General features: G+C 36.3%; 2 protein-coding genes across 3 annotated transcripts in view; one reads left to right on the top strand and one right to left on the bottom strand.

The window, feature by feature from the left end:
* Positions 1 to 17,670, top strand: part of ANO3 (anoctamin 3) — a 258,575-nt gene that overhangs the window by 173,747 nt on the left and 67,158 nt on the right. Inside the window, exons 12-13 of the mRNA XM_029915555.1 lie at positions 4,085 to 4,181; positions 10,874 to 10,934. Coding sequence (XP_029771415.1) covers positions 4,085 to 4,181; positions 10,874 to 10,934 — 158 coding nt within the window. The remainder of the gene's footprint in view (positions 1 to 4,084; positions 4,182 to 10,873; positions 10,935 to 17,670) is intronic.
* On the bottom strand, positions 10,191 to 17,438 carry MUC15 (mucin 15, cell surface associated). Of its 2 annotated transcripts, XM_029915112.1 has the most exons (3): positions 16,730 to 17,438; positions 14,633 to 14,782; positions 10,191 to 12,309 (listed from the first exon to the last, which is right to left on the bottom strand). In XM_029915112.1, exons 1-3 carry the CDS (start codon positions 17,421 to 17,423, stop codon positions 12,149 to 12,151), a joined length of 1,005 nt encoding a protein of 334 aa, XP_029770972.1. In that variant the 5' UTR covers positions 17,424 to 17,438; the 3' UTR covers positions 10,191 to 12,148. The 2 variants fall into 2 exon arrangements, with proteins under 2 accessions (XP_029770972.1, XP_029770973.1); XM_029915113.1 differs by lacking the exon at positions 14,633 to 14,782.

The raw sequence follows: 17,670 nt of genomic DNA, 5'->3' as shown, positions 1-17,670 counted from the left end.
TAAAAGGCAGTAGCAAACTCTTTTCTTCAGCGCTTTATGGTATTCTATTACTGCTACTCTGTCACACTATAATTAACATGTTGTCAGACTTTCTATTCTAAACCAAGATAAGCATCACTGAATATCTTGACTTTCAAAATTTCATGGGACTGAAATTTTCTATTCAAGGTGTCAGACGTGGTTAAGTCGTGGGTGTTATGGCAGGTCAGGGGAGGACATGGGGTTTTTATTTGTTGCATTGTTTTTGTATTATTTTGTTAAGCTCTTTATTTTTTATTACAAGGGAACAAAATGTTACAAAGCTAAAGATTGGGTTGGATTTATTACATTTCTACTATCTACATTTATATATATAAGGTCATATTACTTAACTGTTCTTTAGCTCATTGTAGAATTATGTAGTGATCAATTTTTGGATTATTTATTGTATGTATATGTACATTTATCTATTTATATTTATTCATTGGCTTTACCTAACCAAATGTGGTCAGATTTTTGCCTTGCAGAGTACCTATCATAGAAATATTAAAATGAACAAGCAGGCAGATAAAATGGTTTTTCAGGTCCACAACAAAGAGCAGAAGCCCCAACTTTCTGGTCCCTTCTTTCCTCTTTGGCATTACAACTCACCGAGAGATTTATCTGGTTTCTAGTATCAGACCAGCCTTTCAAAAACAGTTGGGTACTAAAGGACCTCTCGAACCTCCTTCTGACAACATCCTACCAATGAAGGTTCTATTTATCTAGTGCCTATGATGTGCCACATGCAGTATCAATATCCCTTATGTGATATCACAGCTAGATCCTCAGAGAGGTTCGTGATTCGGTCAGGAGAATGTATATAGTGTGTGGTCAGCTAAGTTTTAAACCTTTACTGGGTTTTTTCAAATTGTGGTAAGAACACTTAACATTAAATATACCCTTTTCACAAAATTTTAAGTGCACATTACAGTAGTATTAACTCTAGACACAAGATTGTACAGCAGATCTCTGGAAGCTATTCATCTTCTATAACTGAAACTTTGTATCTGTTGAAGAGCAACTCCCCATTTCTTCCTTCCCTACTCTCTGAGAACTACAATTCTGTTCTGTTTCTCAGAGTTTCACTGTTTTAAATACTTAAAATAAGTGAAATCATGCAGTATTTGTTCTGTGCATGGCTTATTTCACTTGGGATAATGTCCTCCAGGTTCATTCATGTTGTTGCATATGCAGGATTTCCTTCTTTTTTTTTTTTTAGGCTGAATAATATCCTATATTGCATTTATACCACATCTTCTTTATTCATTCGTCAATGGACTCCTGGGTTATTTTCATATCCTGGCTATTGTGAATAATGTTGCAATGAACATAGGGTGCAGATACCTCTTCTAGATCCTAGTTTCAGTTCTCTTAGATATATACGCAAGTGGGATTGCTGGATTTTATGGTATTCTATATTTAATCTTTTGAGGAATCTCCATGTTGTTTTCCATAGTGGCTGCACCATTTTACAGTCCCATCAACCACGTGCAAATGATCCAAAACCTCCACATCTTTGCCAAAGCATGTTACCTTTGTTTTGTAAACGCCAACGCATTTTTTGTTTGTTTGTTTGTTTGGTAGTAGCGATCCTTATAGGTGTGGGGTAATATCTTGCTCTTTGATTTACTTTTCCCCAGTAATTGTATCTGATTCTAAAATCCATGATTTACTCATGCTTCTATACTGCCTTCCCTTAAACGTACTTTTACATTTTCTTTTTTCTCAAAGTGGACATCACCAAGCATCTTCTGTGCTTTGTCAGATTTACAGGATCACAGGGAGGCCCCGGAGTGGGTCCAGACATCCCCCCCAAAAGAACAAACTGGTCCTTTCTCCCACTATCTTAAGTTAGTGGCAATTGTTATTTCCTTCGAATCAGCCTTTGATTTGTATCTAACAATAGATGGAAAATAAAAGAAAGCCGCAATTCAAGGGGTGGCTTCTGTTAATCAGGCTGTGCAGAAGAAATGAAGAAACGCTTGCTGTGCACTCTACCCCCCTCTAGTGGTAGACTGAAGTCAAAGAAATTTGTGCTAGGATTAAACTCCTTTTTTTAGGCTAAAAAATATGTTGTCAAAAATTGTTTATTTTTTAATGTAACATATCAAGTTAAACTTTGAACTACTTACTGAAAATGAATTTAATAATTCTGAAATTAAAAATAGGGCTCAGTCTGGCGATTTGGGATTCTAGACATGGTGTTTTGATAGATTTGTGCTTTTGTTTGACCATTTGGGAGGTGGGAAGAATGATGTGGTATAAAATCCCTCTACTACTTTTTAGTATATGTGATTTCAATGCAGGACACATTGGGTTATTATTGAAACACAATGAATTTTGAAAAAGTTTAATCAAAATTTCCTTCAAGGACTGTTTTAATTCTTCTTGTTCCTACAAATTAGCAGCATTACTGAGAGGAGGTATCATCTTTTTCCTTTGGTTTTTTGATATGTATATTTTACCTGTTTTACTTTATATAAACATCCTGATGACTAGCAAGATGGTGTGTGCGAAAGTAGGAGAATTACACTATGTTTTAGATCTGTTACACTATCATCATCATTAATAAACTAGTTTTATAAGAAAGTTATTTTATTGTTTATCTATCAGACATTTTTATTCAAGTACAGTTAACATACAGTGTGATATTCGTTTCAGGTGTACCATACAATGAGTCAATAGTTCTGTGCGTTACTCCATGCTTATCATCAGAAGTGCACTCACTTCCCTTCACTGGAAAGTCACTTTTAAAATGAAATAAACGTTTCTTTTTGAGATATGTTGTAGTTGATGGAGAACTGGACCTAGAATCACAAAAACCTAAATTTGGTTCCCTGAAGTATCTCTTTTTAGCTGTACGACCTTGAGCAGATTACTTACATTGAACTTCAGTTTCCTCTCAGTTGTGAAGATAATTAACCATTGCAGGAGACTGCAGTGAGGACCAGACTTAATGGACATGAACCCACCTTTGCCCACTTTAAAGCACTGTATTACTATGTAGTATTATTACTTACTATTTATTTGCACTTTGGAATGAGATTTTATGCATCCAGCATTTGAAATACATTGTTTTTTGCTTCATTTGAATGTATATTTTTGAAAACAGTAAATTGTGCTTTGAAATACTGCCAATTAAACCTTTAACAGTTGCATTTCCAGACTTATTGTCAAAAGCCTTTAAATTACTTTCAACATTTCCAGAGCAGATTTAATTAAAAATAATTTATCTAGAGGCTACTAAGTGGGAAAGGGCCAATTCTGACCGATAAAAGCACAAAACATTTTAAATATAGGTTGTTGTGAACTCTCAGACTGAGAGGATTTTGAGAAATTGTTACTGGTGCCCAACTCCTGTCACAAGTCATCTATAATGTGTGCTGAGATCTTTCAAAGGTAGTGGGCATAAAGCCGAAGAGACACATATTATCAAATTATATTCTAATAGAAAATGTAATATGTTTCAATAAATAAAGACTATATCATATCATCATAGACCTTATGTCAAGACACCTCAAAAAAAAATCAGCTCCTTCAAATTTCCAGTGAACGTGACATCCCTATTGACTGGAGGGCGAGTTAGGAATTTGTGTGAATTTGTATGATTTATGGATGCTATTTATCTTGGTGATTCTAAGGCATGAGATCCAGGAGAAAGATTTGATATCAGCTCAGCCACTTCCAAGCTGGGAGCTTGGCTAAAACTCCCTTGGGTGTTCCTCACAAGATTACCCTCAGTGCCGTGAAATCATGTGCAACTGTATTTGTAACAAACCCCCACAAGTGTCTCACCAGTGTTAAACGTGGCCTACTATCATTATGGTACTGTGGCAGAGACTTCTAAAAATGAGAAGCCCCCCCCCCCGCATCTCTGTATCACAATATCCTAAAAATCTGAGTTGGAACCACACTGAGCTCTTGCTTACCTGTCCACCACTCCCACTATGCATGTCATCTTTTCCTCTCTGCCCTCCTGATTCCCACAGGACTAGCCAGAGGGGCTAAGCATCTTCTTAAACTTGGAAGTTCATGCTTTCTCTCTCTTCTTTGGTTTCTCCAGCCAGGAAATCTGCAAGGCCACTGAAGTCTTCATGTGCCCTCTCTGTGACAAGAACTGCTCTCTGCAGAGACTCAACGAAAGCTGCATCTATGCCAAGGTGAGTGTGACCCTCACATTCTCCTTCCCGAGCTCTGCTTTTTCTCAGAAGCAGGTAGTAAGGGGTGAAAACTGAATAGATCGTTTGGCAGCAATTTTAAATGAGTATATTTTCATTTGAATATTTTAGTCTTTCTCTTTTTAACTGATTATTGTCGTAATGCACATAAACTTCCACCTAGAATGGCATTTAGATTATTTTTAAGAGAAGATGATTATTTCTCTTGCTAATGATTAATTTTCCATCATCCATGAATACTCATTACAATACTTTTAATTTTAAGGGTACCTGGGGGGCTCAGTCGATTGAATATCCAAATCTTGATTTCAGCTCAGGTCCACACATAAGATTCTCTCTGTCCCTCTGCCCCACTCCCAACTTGTGTGCTCTCTCTCTCTCTAAATAAAAAATAAAAACAAACAAGCAAAAAAAAAAACCCACCCCAATACTTTAATTTTACAGAAAAAAAGAAACAATATACTAAAAATTCTCAAGTGGCTACCTTTTAGGATAACCTGAAGGATTCTTAAACTCCAAGTCAAACACCAGAGCAAATTAATTAAATCAGTACTTTTGGGTTTGGGACATAGATATCAGTCTATTTTAAAACTTCCCTTGGGGTGCCTGGGTGGCTCAGTCAGTTAAGCATCTGGCTTAGGTTCAGGTCATGATCTCATGGTTCATGGGTTCGAGCCCCGTGTCGGGCTCTGTGCTGACAGCTTCGAGCCTGGAGCCTGCTTCAGATTCTGTGTCTCCCTCTCTCTCTCTCTGACCCTCCCCTGCTCACACTGTCTCTCTCTGTCTCTCAAAATTAAATAAAAAACATAAAAAATTAAAAAAAATAAGAATAAGAAAAATAAAACTTCCCAGATGATTCCCATGGGCATACGTTGGACAAACAGAATTTTACAATGATCATTGTTTATTAAAGTCTTATTAAAGTATAATTAACATATAATAATATGTATACATTTAATGTGTATAAATTGATACATTTTAACCTTATATATGCATCTGTGAAACCATCACCCACGCAAGATAATGAACATATTATCGCTTCCAGAAGTTTCCCCCTGGCCTTTTGTAATCCCCGCCTCTCTCTCCTCCCCAGTTCCACCCCCTGTGCCCAGCCAGCCAACTGCTTTCTGTCTTTATAGAAAAGTTTATATTTTCTAGATTTCTGTGTAAATGGAATCATATAGTGTGTGGTTCTTTTCTGGCTTCTTTTGCACAGTTATTCTGAGATTCAACCATGTTGTAACATTTATCAGTGGATCATTTCTTTCTATTGCTGAGGAGTATTGCATTACACAGCTATGCTAGAATGTGTCTGTTTATCTATTAATGGACCCGTGGGTTGTTTTGAATTACCATTTTACATAAAGCTGCTCTGAACATTCACCTACAAATCTCCATATAGGCACTGTTATTTCTCTTGGGTAAACACCTAGGAGTAAAACAACTAGATTATATGATAAGTGGATGTTTAACCTTCTAAGAAACTGCCAAACGTTTCCATATAGTTTTCCATATAGTCGCTAATCCTCAGGATGGCCAGTCTTTTTTATTCTAAGTATTCTAATAGATGTGTAGAGATATTGTAATTTAGTTACTTGGAAATAATTTGGTCCTTTTGGGCCTTGCTTTTTTTTTTTCTTTTTTTTTTAGTTTTCTTTCTTTCTTTTTTTTTTTTTTTTTTTTTTTTTTTTGAGAGAAAGAAAGAGAGTATGAGCAAGGGAGGGGCAGGGAGGGAGGGAGAGAATCCCAAGCAGGCTCTGTGTTGTTACGGTAGAGCCCAATGCAAGGCCCCATCTCATGAACCCTGCAATCATGACCTGAGCTGAAATCAGGGTCAGACACTTAACCAACTGAGCCACCCAGATGCCCTAGTCATGCTGGTAAGATTTGTGAGGTAGGTTCTGAGCGGTACTATAACTCCCACAAATTTCACCCCACAATGAAAGCAAGGTCTGACTGTGTATTGTACCAAATGCACTGCAAATGAAGGACTTCCAGTCTGGCTGGTGGTAATGGGCTCACTAACAGTCTTTTAAGGATTCCTTACTTAAAAGAAATGCCTTCAGCGCTGTCTGGGGTACCTGTAACTGCACCCTGCAAACTCTTTCCGTGTAGTGATCTGAGGCAGTTGTAATGCTCACCTCCTGTGTTCCCTCCTCTCAGGGGTCATTGATGGCCCTTCCTGCCTAATATCCACCCGCTGTCTTGAAATCTGTTGCTTTTGTATTTTGTGCATTTTTTTTGTTGTTTCCAGAATGGGGGTAAAATCAATCGCTGTTGCTCTACCTTGTTCAGAGTAGAGGTCTCTATATAATTAAGCTGGATGAGTCAGGGTATAAAAATCAGAAGTCACTCAATATTATACTTCTATAAGACCAAAGCTAGTAAAATTCGTTTCTAGATTATTCATTGTGAATACAAGGCTTGGGAAATATCAGTTTTATTTATAGTTTAATTTATAAAATTATACTTAGTTTTGAATTAATTTAAGTGTTTACAAAGATGTCTTGTTTGGGGAAGCATTTTTTCAATACCTTTTTGTGAAAGCTACGTATTAAAGTTATTAGATGTAGAGATACCTGTACTTCTAGCCCATGCATTTCAAGGACATATGACAGCCTTAGGGATACCAACAAATCCATATATATGTTACTTCTACTTTTACTTGGACAGATTTAATAAAACACACTAACATTATCTGAACACTAAAAATAAGAAACACCCCCAATGGCAGAGTGACAAAGCAAAGAAACTGTCAAAGGAAACACTAAATATAGGAGGCTTTTATCATTATGCAATATTAGTAGAAAAGGGTATGTATAGGGACAGGTATGACTAAGAAAGAATTCAGCTAATAACTATTACAAGGAAGGTGGAAAAGTTACCTCGCAGAGAAGAATATTGTGTTCTGGAAACATGCAAGAAATAAACCCCATCAGGAAGAAATATGTAATATGTATTATATTTGTTCCTCTGGCTAAGATAAAATGTAGCTACTTGTTTAATACCTTAAAAATAAGAATTACTATTCTTTAATTGATGGAAATAACATTCTTTTTTAATACCAGTTTATAAACTTAAACATCTAGAAGTTATTTGAAGGGGAGTATCAGAGATAAAGGAACAGATTATTACCAAAGAAACAGGCCAGCCAATCCAGGGTCATCTAGGCACGTCTTCTAGCAACTTGCTAATTCCTTGTGGAGTCATTCACCACTTGTGACAAGTACAGAAAATTAAATCTGTCATATTTTATTGAAATGTATATGTGTGTACATGTAATTATTGTAATTATTTAAAGGATGTGTTTCATGAAACAAAATTGGTCCCATCATACGATAAAAATTTTATTTAAGCACATTAACATTTTCTTTGATGACTATTTTAAATTTTAATCCTTAAGAGTCTAGGAATTAGAAAATTTTGCAATTAAGTAATTCAGTGATATTTGCACAATTCATTTAAAAGCACCTAACACCACAATGTCAGTTTGCATTATGCAAGGCTTTCTCATTTAAGTTGAAATCATTACATAGATGAGTTATTCATTGTTTTCTCATATAATTCTAAAATTATCTCAACACTTGAGGTGAACCTTGCTCTTAATAGTTATTAGTTTGTGTTTTTTTTAAACTTACTCAATAAACTTTTGCTCAATACCAACGATGAGTTCAGACCATACACTGATTTTGAGGCTACAGGAGAAAGAGGACAGAGTATTTTTTCTTTAAGACTCTTCATGGAAAAGTTGGTATAGGAATCATGTAGGACATTTGTTAAAAAGTAGATTCTTGGGCCCCAAGTCCTAAAATTCAGAATCGATTGGTCGAGGGTCAGGTTTAGAATTCTGCATGTTAACAAGCTCCTTAGGTGATTTCTAGAACCACATTTAACAAAGATACTGCCCTAAATAATAATGGGTCAGGAACGGAGAGGGGCTTGGGTGTGGACTACTGATGTTCCCATGTGTGATGCAGCTTGTAATCAGGTGTGGTGGACACGGGCGGTTACACAGATTTTGCCCTGTTTGAGAATGAAGGACTGAGGAAGTGAGAGAGGCCTGAACTCCAGCCTAAATTCCAATTCCTAGCTCCTCTCTGCAAGTAATAGCCTGGTCTGCAAGGATGAGTCTGCCCAAGGAGTGCCTTGTTCTCCTTGGCCCACGGGGGCTTTAATGGAGTATCAGTGGCAGTTTCCAGAGGCTCATGCTAATCTGAACCCATCAGAGAGACAGACCCAGCAACTACCATACAAGAGGCATAGACTGTAAGCTTCCAACCTAGTAAGAAATGTACCTCTTTTAACAATACCCACCCACATTTATTGGTTTCTAGCCACACTCAGCTCTCCAAAAGAAATCAGATGTCAAAGAAAACGGAGAATTTGTGCTTCAACACAGTTTTGTTTGAGGTTCAGTTCGCTTCTGTCTTTATATATTATTCCTGTTCACATCAACAATGTTGAATAAAATGCTTGTCCATAGGTCCCCCTATGCATAAAGGGGAGCTATTTTTTTCATAAAACAAGTCTTTGCACGCAACACTTATAGATAGGACAAACTTCCTTTTGCTTTTGGAAAAGTCTATTCTGCTTTGGGGATTTTTTATGAGATTTCATCTGGAATTTTCTTTTATAGGGCAAGGGTCCCTTTCCCGTTGGGCAGAAGGCCTCTTCCCCCTTTATTCTCCTGCCAAACACACATTGCGCTCGAGCCTTCCGTGCTGCGCTTGACTCTTTCTTCTCCCTGCTCCCCGTTTCATTCACCAGCTCTTAGGTCAACACCCTCAAGCTATAACCACAGGCATCAATTGCTCTTGGGTCTGTGGCCCCCACACTGCAATGCCTCCCACCTGTAGTATCTCAGTGGCTTTCCCTGAGATTTATACTTTTAGACTCCTCCTTAGGGTAACTTCTCAAACTTTCCATTAATTCCCATTTTAGCTTTATCTTTCCTTGCATACTTGGAATCTCACATTACATGAGTGCTACGTGCATACCTCACTGTGCCTCATGAATGTGTTTCTAAAACATTCATGTTTAATTTATGGAGATAACGGAGGGAGGCTGAAAGATTTGTAAACAAACTTAGAAGAAATAAAATGAAAAACATTTTTAAGGAAAATATTGCATAAACCATGACAAAGCATATTCATACCACACAATTACTGGTAAGTATGGCTCTTCATTTGCCACTTTCCTAAAAGAACTGCTGTTTCTGGAACAGGGGAGATCCAGTATTCCTTAGTGACCTTTAAATCCCCATGTGTAAAGTCTCTGTTCTCACACTCTAGGAGACCGTTTCCTGCACTAAGTCTGTTATAAAGGAAAGCAGACAGCTGTTCAGCTGCTTGGCAGCAGCAGGTGTCTCCATGGGATGCCATTGGAAACAAAAACGCTGGATTCCCCCACTGGGTATAATTTTATGAGCTCTGTAGGAGAATTTCTTGATGGCCCCTTTCTCTCCTGTACGTAATGTATAGTGATGACTGTTGTGAAAACCAATCCTCATAATATTTTTAGAACTTCCAAGCCTCAACAATGATAAAAGTTCAGGGCCATCCAGAACATCCTGCACCTAGCCACAAACCTTCAAAAGGAGCACATGTGCCATATAATGATATTTTCAGTAGCATTATATTACAGGAAAACACACCGTACCTTTATCTGTTTTACATATTGTTTTGTGGCATGTTCTAGATATTACAATTAAAATGCACTTTAGTATTGTTTTAATGCCCCCACTGACCAGCCTCTAGACTAGAGACTGAGAAAAAAAATGTCATTCTATTCCTACTTTCCTTATAATAATGTTCTTTAACCTCTAATTGGCCTTTCTCTCCTGTAAGGATAGTATCTCTCTTTTTCCTATAGTTTCTATAGTATTTATATGACTGTCAAACATATGGCCTTGACTATACTGTTTTAATTTCCCTCACTATATAGAATATAAATAGAGTGAGGGCATTATGCAAGTGAAAAAAGAAGCAAAGGTAAGTTGAGTTTACAATTTATTAAAATCAAACAATTTTTACAACCCTGAATATCATATTCAGTAACATCATACAACCACACATTGTTCTTTATAAAAATTCAAATAATGTCTAATTCAAAACACTTGGACTATATCCTAAATGTTAAGTGACATATGAAACTTCTTTAAAAAAAGACTTGTCGCCACTCTTGGACCCATGGCACATTCTGAAAGACGTCAGAAAGTAGGGATAGCACTGTGATACTTTCTACAGAACCTTCTGGCTCAAGGGTGGAGTTCTTCATTTTGCAACTTCCTCATTCCTGGAAGTTTTGGTGACAGGAAGTGCAGGTAGGTATGCACCACTGAAAGCTAACTTCACCTTGACCATCTATGGCCCACACATACTTCCTCAGGGTACTGGAGCCACTTCTAAGCAGAAATTGAAGGCGAAATCCAAAGGGAATAAAACAGAAATAAGAAGAGAAGGGGGAAATTGCTGATCCCTCGCCTCTCCCGAAAGAGAAAATCATATGAAACAGTTTCAGGACCCATGAACAGATCTCATATCTCACATTTACAAATCATAAAATAATGTGATTCCTTTTGAGAAAAAAAAATCATAGAATCTAAATGTAGACGGCAATCACTAGATTATTATAATCAATATTTGACAAATATTTTTGCTTTGTTTTCCATTAAGGTGACATACTTGTTTGATAATGGAGGAACGGTCTTCTTTGCTATTTTTATGGCAATATGGGGTAAGTAGGTTCTTCTGTTACTTAATTCCTGATCCTCATTTTCTGAGGATGCTGCTGGGTTTCTTCACATACTGTTTCTGCGCGCACCCATATGTCAATTTAACAATGAAATCTCTTGCTTTGTTTGCTCTCTTCACATATTCAGTGCTTCTTGGGACTTTAACTCTTGATCTAATCCTTTAGTCCATAAAACCTCAACCTTCCCATACTAAGGAGTGCATTTTCTACCTGCCCAAAGCAGGTGGTAATTACGAAGAAACTGAAAAATATGACTGAAAAGACAGTTCTTGTATTTCTGCTTGTAAAAGTGATGCTCAATTTTTTTTGGTTGTATATTTCCATTCATCTATTTTTTGACCTTAGATACACTTAGAGATACTGAATCTATTCCATATATGATCAAGCAATGACACCTAACACATAACAATCTTATTAACATCTTAAAATTCTAAATATTATGTACAAATATATGCTTTGGCTGACTTTTTCTTCATGTTTCTCATTGAGTCTTTAAAGCACCCGATTAATTGAGGCCTAAAATCAATCAGACAGGTTAGCATTCCCCACTTTGGAAGAGAAATAATTCTTTTCCTGGTTAGGGCTAGTTTTCCAACCGTGACCCTGTTGAAGGCAAAGTCATTGTCAACTTGGCAGCTCAAGGGGCTGACCATGGATGTGCTGATGTAGGGTAGTTAAATGTATTAGAGAACAAATCTCTCACTCCTATTAGTTTACTGTAGTTTCCCAGGAACAGAAACTTTGTATTCTCTCTCTCTCTCTCTCTCTCTCTCTCTCTCTCTCTCTCTTTCAGAAGTCAGAATTAAAAACAAGTTACTCTTCCAGTGTTCCTTGAATAGAGTGCCAATCTTGATGCATGGCATTAGGAATATAGGATTAATTAAATTATCAGGCAGGGCAATCATGGTGAAACTCTTTAGTTTCACCTGATTCACACAAACGTTTCCTACTAAGAATAACATAGACCAAAATACAAATTAAGGTTACTTAATAGATGATTCAGCACAGCCAAAAATGGTAAGAAAGGAAACCTTTTGGATTATCCTCTATGTTTCTGCTACTAGTTTCTTGCTTTTACGGTACTCCTTGGCACAGGCCACATGACAATGATCTTGCTTCAGCTTTTGGAAGATGGGTTTGTGAAAAGACTAGGATGTAGGCAATCATTTGCCGTCAGAAGCTTTTTCCTCTTGGTTTTATACTGAGGTACGAAGTTGAGGTATGTCATCCATAGGAATGCCATCACGTGCATTTTCTTGGCCTGCTGGCATAGATGAATCATTCATAGTTGAGTGGTAATAACTAGAATTCCCAAAACTCACATCATAAGGTTCCGGTGCATTGTCTAATCGCAGAACTAAAAAAGTAACCAAAAATAATTATTTTATGGTAACAGGCTAGAGGATGCATGCTCAGGCATCTCCTGGACTATAGGAATTGTTCTAAATGAGTAAGTTAAGTACATCTGGGGGCACCTGGGTGGCTCAGTCGGTTAAGCATCTGACTTCAGCTCAGGTCATGATCTCATGGTTCGTGGGTTTGAGCCCCGCATTAGGTTCTGTGCTGACAACTCAGCGCCTGGAGACTGTTTCAGATTCTGTGTCTCCCTCTCTCTCTTACCCTCTCCCACTCATGCTCTGTCTCTTTCTCTCTCTCTCTTTCTCTCTCTCTCTCTCTCAAAAAAATAAATAAACTATAAAAAAATTTTAAAAAAGTACATCTGTTATATGGGCTTTTCAGATACTGGGTTTGAAATTTAAGTAAGTACATATTTTCAATACACATTTCTTTCTAAGACTAAGGGAGCAGTTTAACCTGTAAAATAATTTTACTGCTGGTGGACCAAAACTAAAGGAAATAAAAGAGAGATTGCAGCAAAAGGAGAGCAATACTTTTCATGAGGAAGTATAGACGTATGTCTCATTGATTTTTGAATCTTGTGAATTTAAAGCCTTGTCAACATGTTCAGAATTTTTACTTCTGGTACAAAAAGATATTTTTTAAAAAGTCAAGAGCATTAATTTTAAATCAGTGTCTTGATTTTACTAAGTGTCTCAACATTTTTATGGTTGAGCCAGGGAAGATGAAGACAGAAGAAAATTATCTATAAAAACTTAATGTTTCTTCGTGATAGATCCTAGTTATCACACCCTTGATGATTTCTGATTAATGTTATAAGAGGTTTTTTTTACTTTTTCAACGTACAATTATTACTATCTTAGTTATCTTCTGCTTTTCAAAGACAACTTGGCATGTACTAGCTATCTTTAAATATTACAGCAGTGACTAATTTCTAATTAGATTAGTGATCTAATTATTCATTTAGATAGTCTCATATCCTAGCTTTTCTTTAAACCATCTGTTTACAAACTGGGATCCCAGGAACCTTAGGGATTTGGGGGAGCTGTCTTAAAGGAGGAAAGCTGGTGGCATGATTGAGTTATTCCCCTCTGCCTCAACACGTCTTAAATTATATCAGCTTGATAGACTGAGCTTTTTCTTGTGATCACAGATAAAGAAAAGATTCTAGTGTTAAAAAAAGATTGGATTCCCCTATTTTTTGAAATCCTATCCTTTAATTTGGAAAAATGCCACTTTTTATTCTATATGGATTGCTAGAAACTTCCAAAATAATTAAGTTAAACTTTCAACTAATGGATTTGCTTCTGAAGATGAACAATATGTCAGTCATGATCTGAACTTATTAAAATCAACAAGACTTTCTCAACAGGATGTACCAGGGTCATTTAATATTTTTTTATGATGACAAGTTCCCATACGTAAACCAGAAAACCAATTTTTTTCCTTAAGTTTTAAAAAATGAATCATTTATTTGAAGTTATTTCATATCTGTTCTAATAGTATTATGGCATTAAGAACAAATTCAGTGCTCTATTCTTAGCAGATACATTTCCTGTTCATAGATACTATGGTTGATCTTTTCTTTCACATGAGTGAAAAATTCCTGAAATACTGTCACTTTATGTAACCAAATATACAGTTCTTTATAGGTTCTGTTTTAGAGACCTATTAAAACAATTGATTGAGGGCTACTGTATCTGTGTAAACTTTAGAAGAACTTCCAATTAGAATAAGTCATTGTTCAGGGGCACCTGGATGGCTCACTCTGTTGAGTGTCTGACCCTTGATTTCCACTCAGGTCGTGGGATCAAGCCTTGGGTCAGGCTCCTCTCTGAGTGTGGAGCCTGCTTGAGATTCTCTCTCTCTTTTTCCCTCTGTCTCTCTCCTGCTCTGTCCTCCCCCACCCACCTCTCTTAAAAAGATAAAAAGAATAAGTCCTTGTTCAAATTACTGCTGCTAAAAAATCCAACAATGGCAAAGAGTGGCTTTGCAGCTACTTGCTAACAACATTGGCCATTTTTTCCTTAATAGCATACTATTATCTTCCAATTTTATAGACGTGTTTCAGGTTCTGGGATTCATTTATTTAAAACTAATTGAGATACAATGAGCCACAGTTCCAAATGGTTTTCAAATTTTACCCACAGGTCCATAATTATTTTGGTTATGGTCTTTGAGAAACAGAGTAGATCATAATAAATCTTTAGTCTGTTTCTGTCATAGGAATCTCTGAATCCCTTCTAGGTAATGTAGTGAACATTAGCATCCTCTTTTATTTAAGACCACCATATGCGGTGAAGTTCTAAAAGTTGGTTTACCTGGTTCGTTTCTGTCATCATAAAGTCGCCGATGGGAAAATGAATCTGTTTTCCTTTTTCCGCACAGCAAGTAGCCAACAAGACCAAGCAATGAAGCACCCAGAATAGCACCTAAAATGGCCCCAAATACTACTCCTGTATTTTTATTCTCTAGAGAACAAAGAAAAAAATAATTAACAGATAAAGAAATAGAAAATAACTTTTCAAAGAAGAGAAATATATACATGTAGACTTTATAACAAAGACTGTTTAAACAATATATTTTTTAATTGGGTGGTGTCTGTGTGTGTGTGTGTGTGTGTGTGTGTGTGTATTTTATGGAGTACTGAGTATTTGGGATATACTGGCAACTGTACCTCCAGATAAAACCACACTTCAAATTTTGAAATACCTTGAAATACTTCTTAGTTTTGTGATCGTCTCTCTTTCCTTTATTAACAACAATAGTATTGAAATGCCATGTGTATGCTCCATTAAGATCTAATTTCTCTATTGAGTGCCACATTGTTTTTAATCAACTCTGAATCTCTAATGAACTTTAATGATGAAATGAACTATCTGCTTGTCACTATAATAATTGAAAAATAAAAAGCTAATGGGATTAAGTGGGTAACAGAAAATGGATCCACAGAACCTCAACATAAAAGACATTATAAGGAAAAAGCAGTGTATCCTGATACAGGATATTTCCATATACAACAAATAGACCCAAAGCAAGATGTTTGCAATGTTCTGCACATTGAGAACTGATGTGTAGGTCTGAGTTGAAGGGGGTTCAAAATTTGACTCAATCATTCCTTTTACTGAGTATCATATTTTAAGACTAAGTTATTAATAAACTATGTAATGCTCCCTGAACTTGTGTTTAGTATATTGTATTTTCAGTGCTTTTAAAAATTTTTATTAAGTGGAAAAAGTCTGTAATTCTGTTTTAAAGTCCATTTATTTAAGAAAAATACCTATACATTGGAAGCTTAACAGCAAAATTATTACTAAATAAAATAAAGCAAAGTTAAGTAATTTTCTTTTGATTAAAGAGTGATGGTAGGCATAAGTACTCAGTATTCTCAATATATACATATTGAGTGTAGAGAGACAAAAGAAAAACAATATTTATTTAAAAATCTTTCCGATGTAGTTATCAGAGGGTATATGAATGAAAGTGTGTGTTAAATTATAGCTAAAATGAATATGTATGTACATGCAATGTATTAGCTGCAGTGCTATTATAAAGCCTAGATTTCAGAATTTAAAACTTTTCCTGTAAGCTAACACCTTTCAAGTAGGAATGTGTATGTATGATTTTGTGTTTATATCATTAATATAATCTGGAAGTAAGTTGGATTGCAAATCATTGAGTTCATGGTGGGAAAAGAGTATTTTTTAAAAATTTCAGGGAAATGAAAGCTTGGTAGGACCTGAAAAAATAAAATATGGTGTATTTTTATTAAAGATTAGATAACTTTTCAGCTTTATGTTTTAAAGCTTAGCATAATCCCTAAGTGTATTATTAAAATGTTCCCATAAAACAATTTTCTTGTGACACCCTCCCATTTTGATGGTGTTCATTAGGTACCAAGCTAAAAATTCAGATGAATCTCTTTTGTTGAGTTTATTTACATTTAAAATATATATCAGTGTTCTGTTTTCTTATGATTGCTGTGCAGTATCAGGTAATTTGTAAATTCATTTATTTCCATTTTCACATACATATGTTTTTAAAGTTCAGTTATATACTATTCCTAAAAGCATGGGAATTTCAGATAGCTTTCTAAGATACAGTGAAAACTGTTACATAGTATCTCAAAACTGTACCACTACCTCAGTGTATTTCTTTTCAACCTAACCTCCATTTTGTTCCACTGTCTCTTTACATTTCCATACAGTGGTGACTAGTGTATGCTGACTTAAGCCCTAAAATCCCTTCACTATTTCCAATGAATATCATGGTCACCTCCTTAAAGTGAGAACCACGTGTGCTTTTGCACACTCTTGCTTTTTTTTTTTTTATATGACACATTCCTGAGAGGTAATCTATATGACCTAGTTTGAGATTCAGTTTCACATAAAAGGAAAGTTAAATCCATTTATATTTACCTTCTTGGGGGTCTGATGTGTTTGAGAAGATTTTTGAATTGTTGGTAAACTTTAAGGTGGGCTGTAGAGTGGTTGTTTCTCGATAGGGAGTAAACCCCAAGAAGCTATCATTGGTTGTGGTGAGCCAGTCATCTGGTTCCGTTGTCGTGGGGGATGCAGACGTGGTGTTTGGTGCTGCAGGAAGGATGTTCATTGAAACGGAACTGTTGTCAGGCGTTTTCATGGTATCACTGGCTGAAGACCAAGTGAACTTTTCTGAAGACAGAACAGATGTAGCACTGGGTGGTGCTGAAACTGGCAGAAGATTTTCATCTGCTATAGATGAGTTCTGAGGCAATTTAGAAACAAAGCCTTGGATCAAAGGAGGATTTGTGGGAAACACAGGCATGGGTCTTGGACTCCCAGAAAAGTTGTTCATTGATGAATTGCCAAAGACCTCTGTGGTTCCATGGTTTTTATTCGATAGATCCCAAAAAGAGGAATTACTTGTCTTGGGATTGGAGGTTTCTCTATTTTCTTTATCTGAGCTTAAATTTGCATCACTTTCCAAAGGAACAGATTCATTGTCCATGGCTTCTAAGCCTGCTGCAGTGCTTTGTGTTGTGCTTATTTCTAGACCTTCTTCCCCAAGGCTTCCAATTAGTAGTAAACTAAACAGTTTTGAAATTAAGAGAATTTTGACAGAGGTCAACATTGTAGCCTTTTTCAGTATTGGTGTAATTAAGGGGAATCTGAAAGAAAAAATATCAAGCATCTGAATTAGTCAATGAAGTAGCAAATTTTTTTAATGGATCTACATTTTTAAAGTGATGAGGATTGGGACACCTAGGTGGCTCAGTAGGTCAAGCATCCCACTCTGGATTTTGGCTGAAGTCATGATCCTCACGGTTTGTAAATTCGAGCACTACACAAGGCTCTGTGCTGATGGTATGGAGCCTGCT

This window comes from Suricata suricatta, chromosome 11 (genome assembly GCF_006229205.1).
Source record: "Suricata suricatta isolate VVHF042 chromosome 11, meerkat_22Aug2017_6uvM2_HiC, whole genome shotgun sequence".
NCBI classification, from domain to species: Eukaryota; Metazoa; Chordata; class Mammalia; order Carnivora; family Herpestidae; genus Suricata; species Suricata suricatta.
This window is presented reverse-complemented; position numbering and strand designations above follow the sequence as displayed.

Excerpts from the sequence above, each read along its gene's own strand:
- MUC15 (XM_029915112.1), bottom strand. The coding sequence starts at position 17,423 with ATGTTGACCTCTGTCAAAATTCTCTTAATTTCAAAACTGTTTAGTTTA. Across the intron at positions 14,783-16,729 it reads CACATCAGACCCCCAAGAAG|AGAATAAAAATACAGGAGTA; the intron begins GTAAATATAAAT and ends TTTGTTCTCTAG. Across the intron at positions 12,310-14,632 it reads TGATGACAGAAACGAACCAG|TTCTGCGATTAGACAATGCA; the intron begins GTAAACCAACTT and ends TTACTTTTTTAG.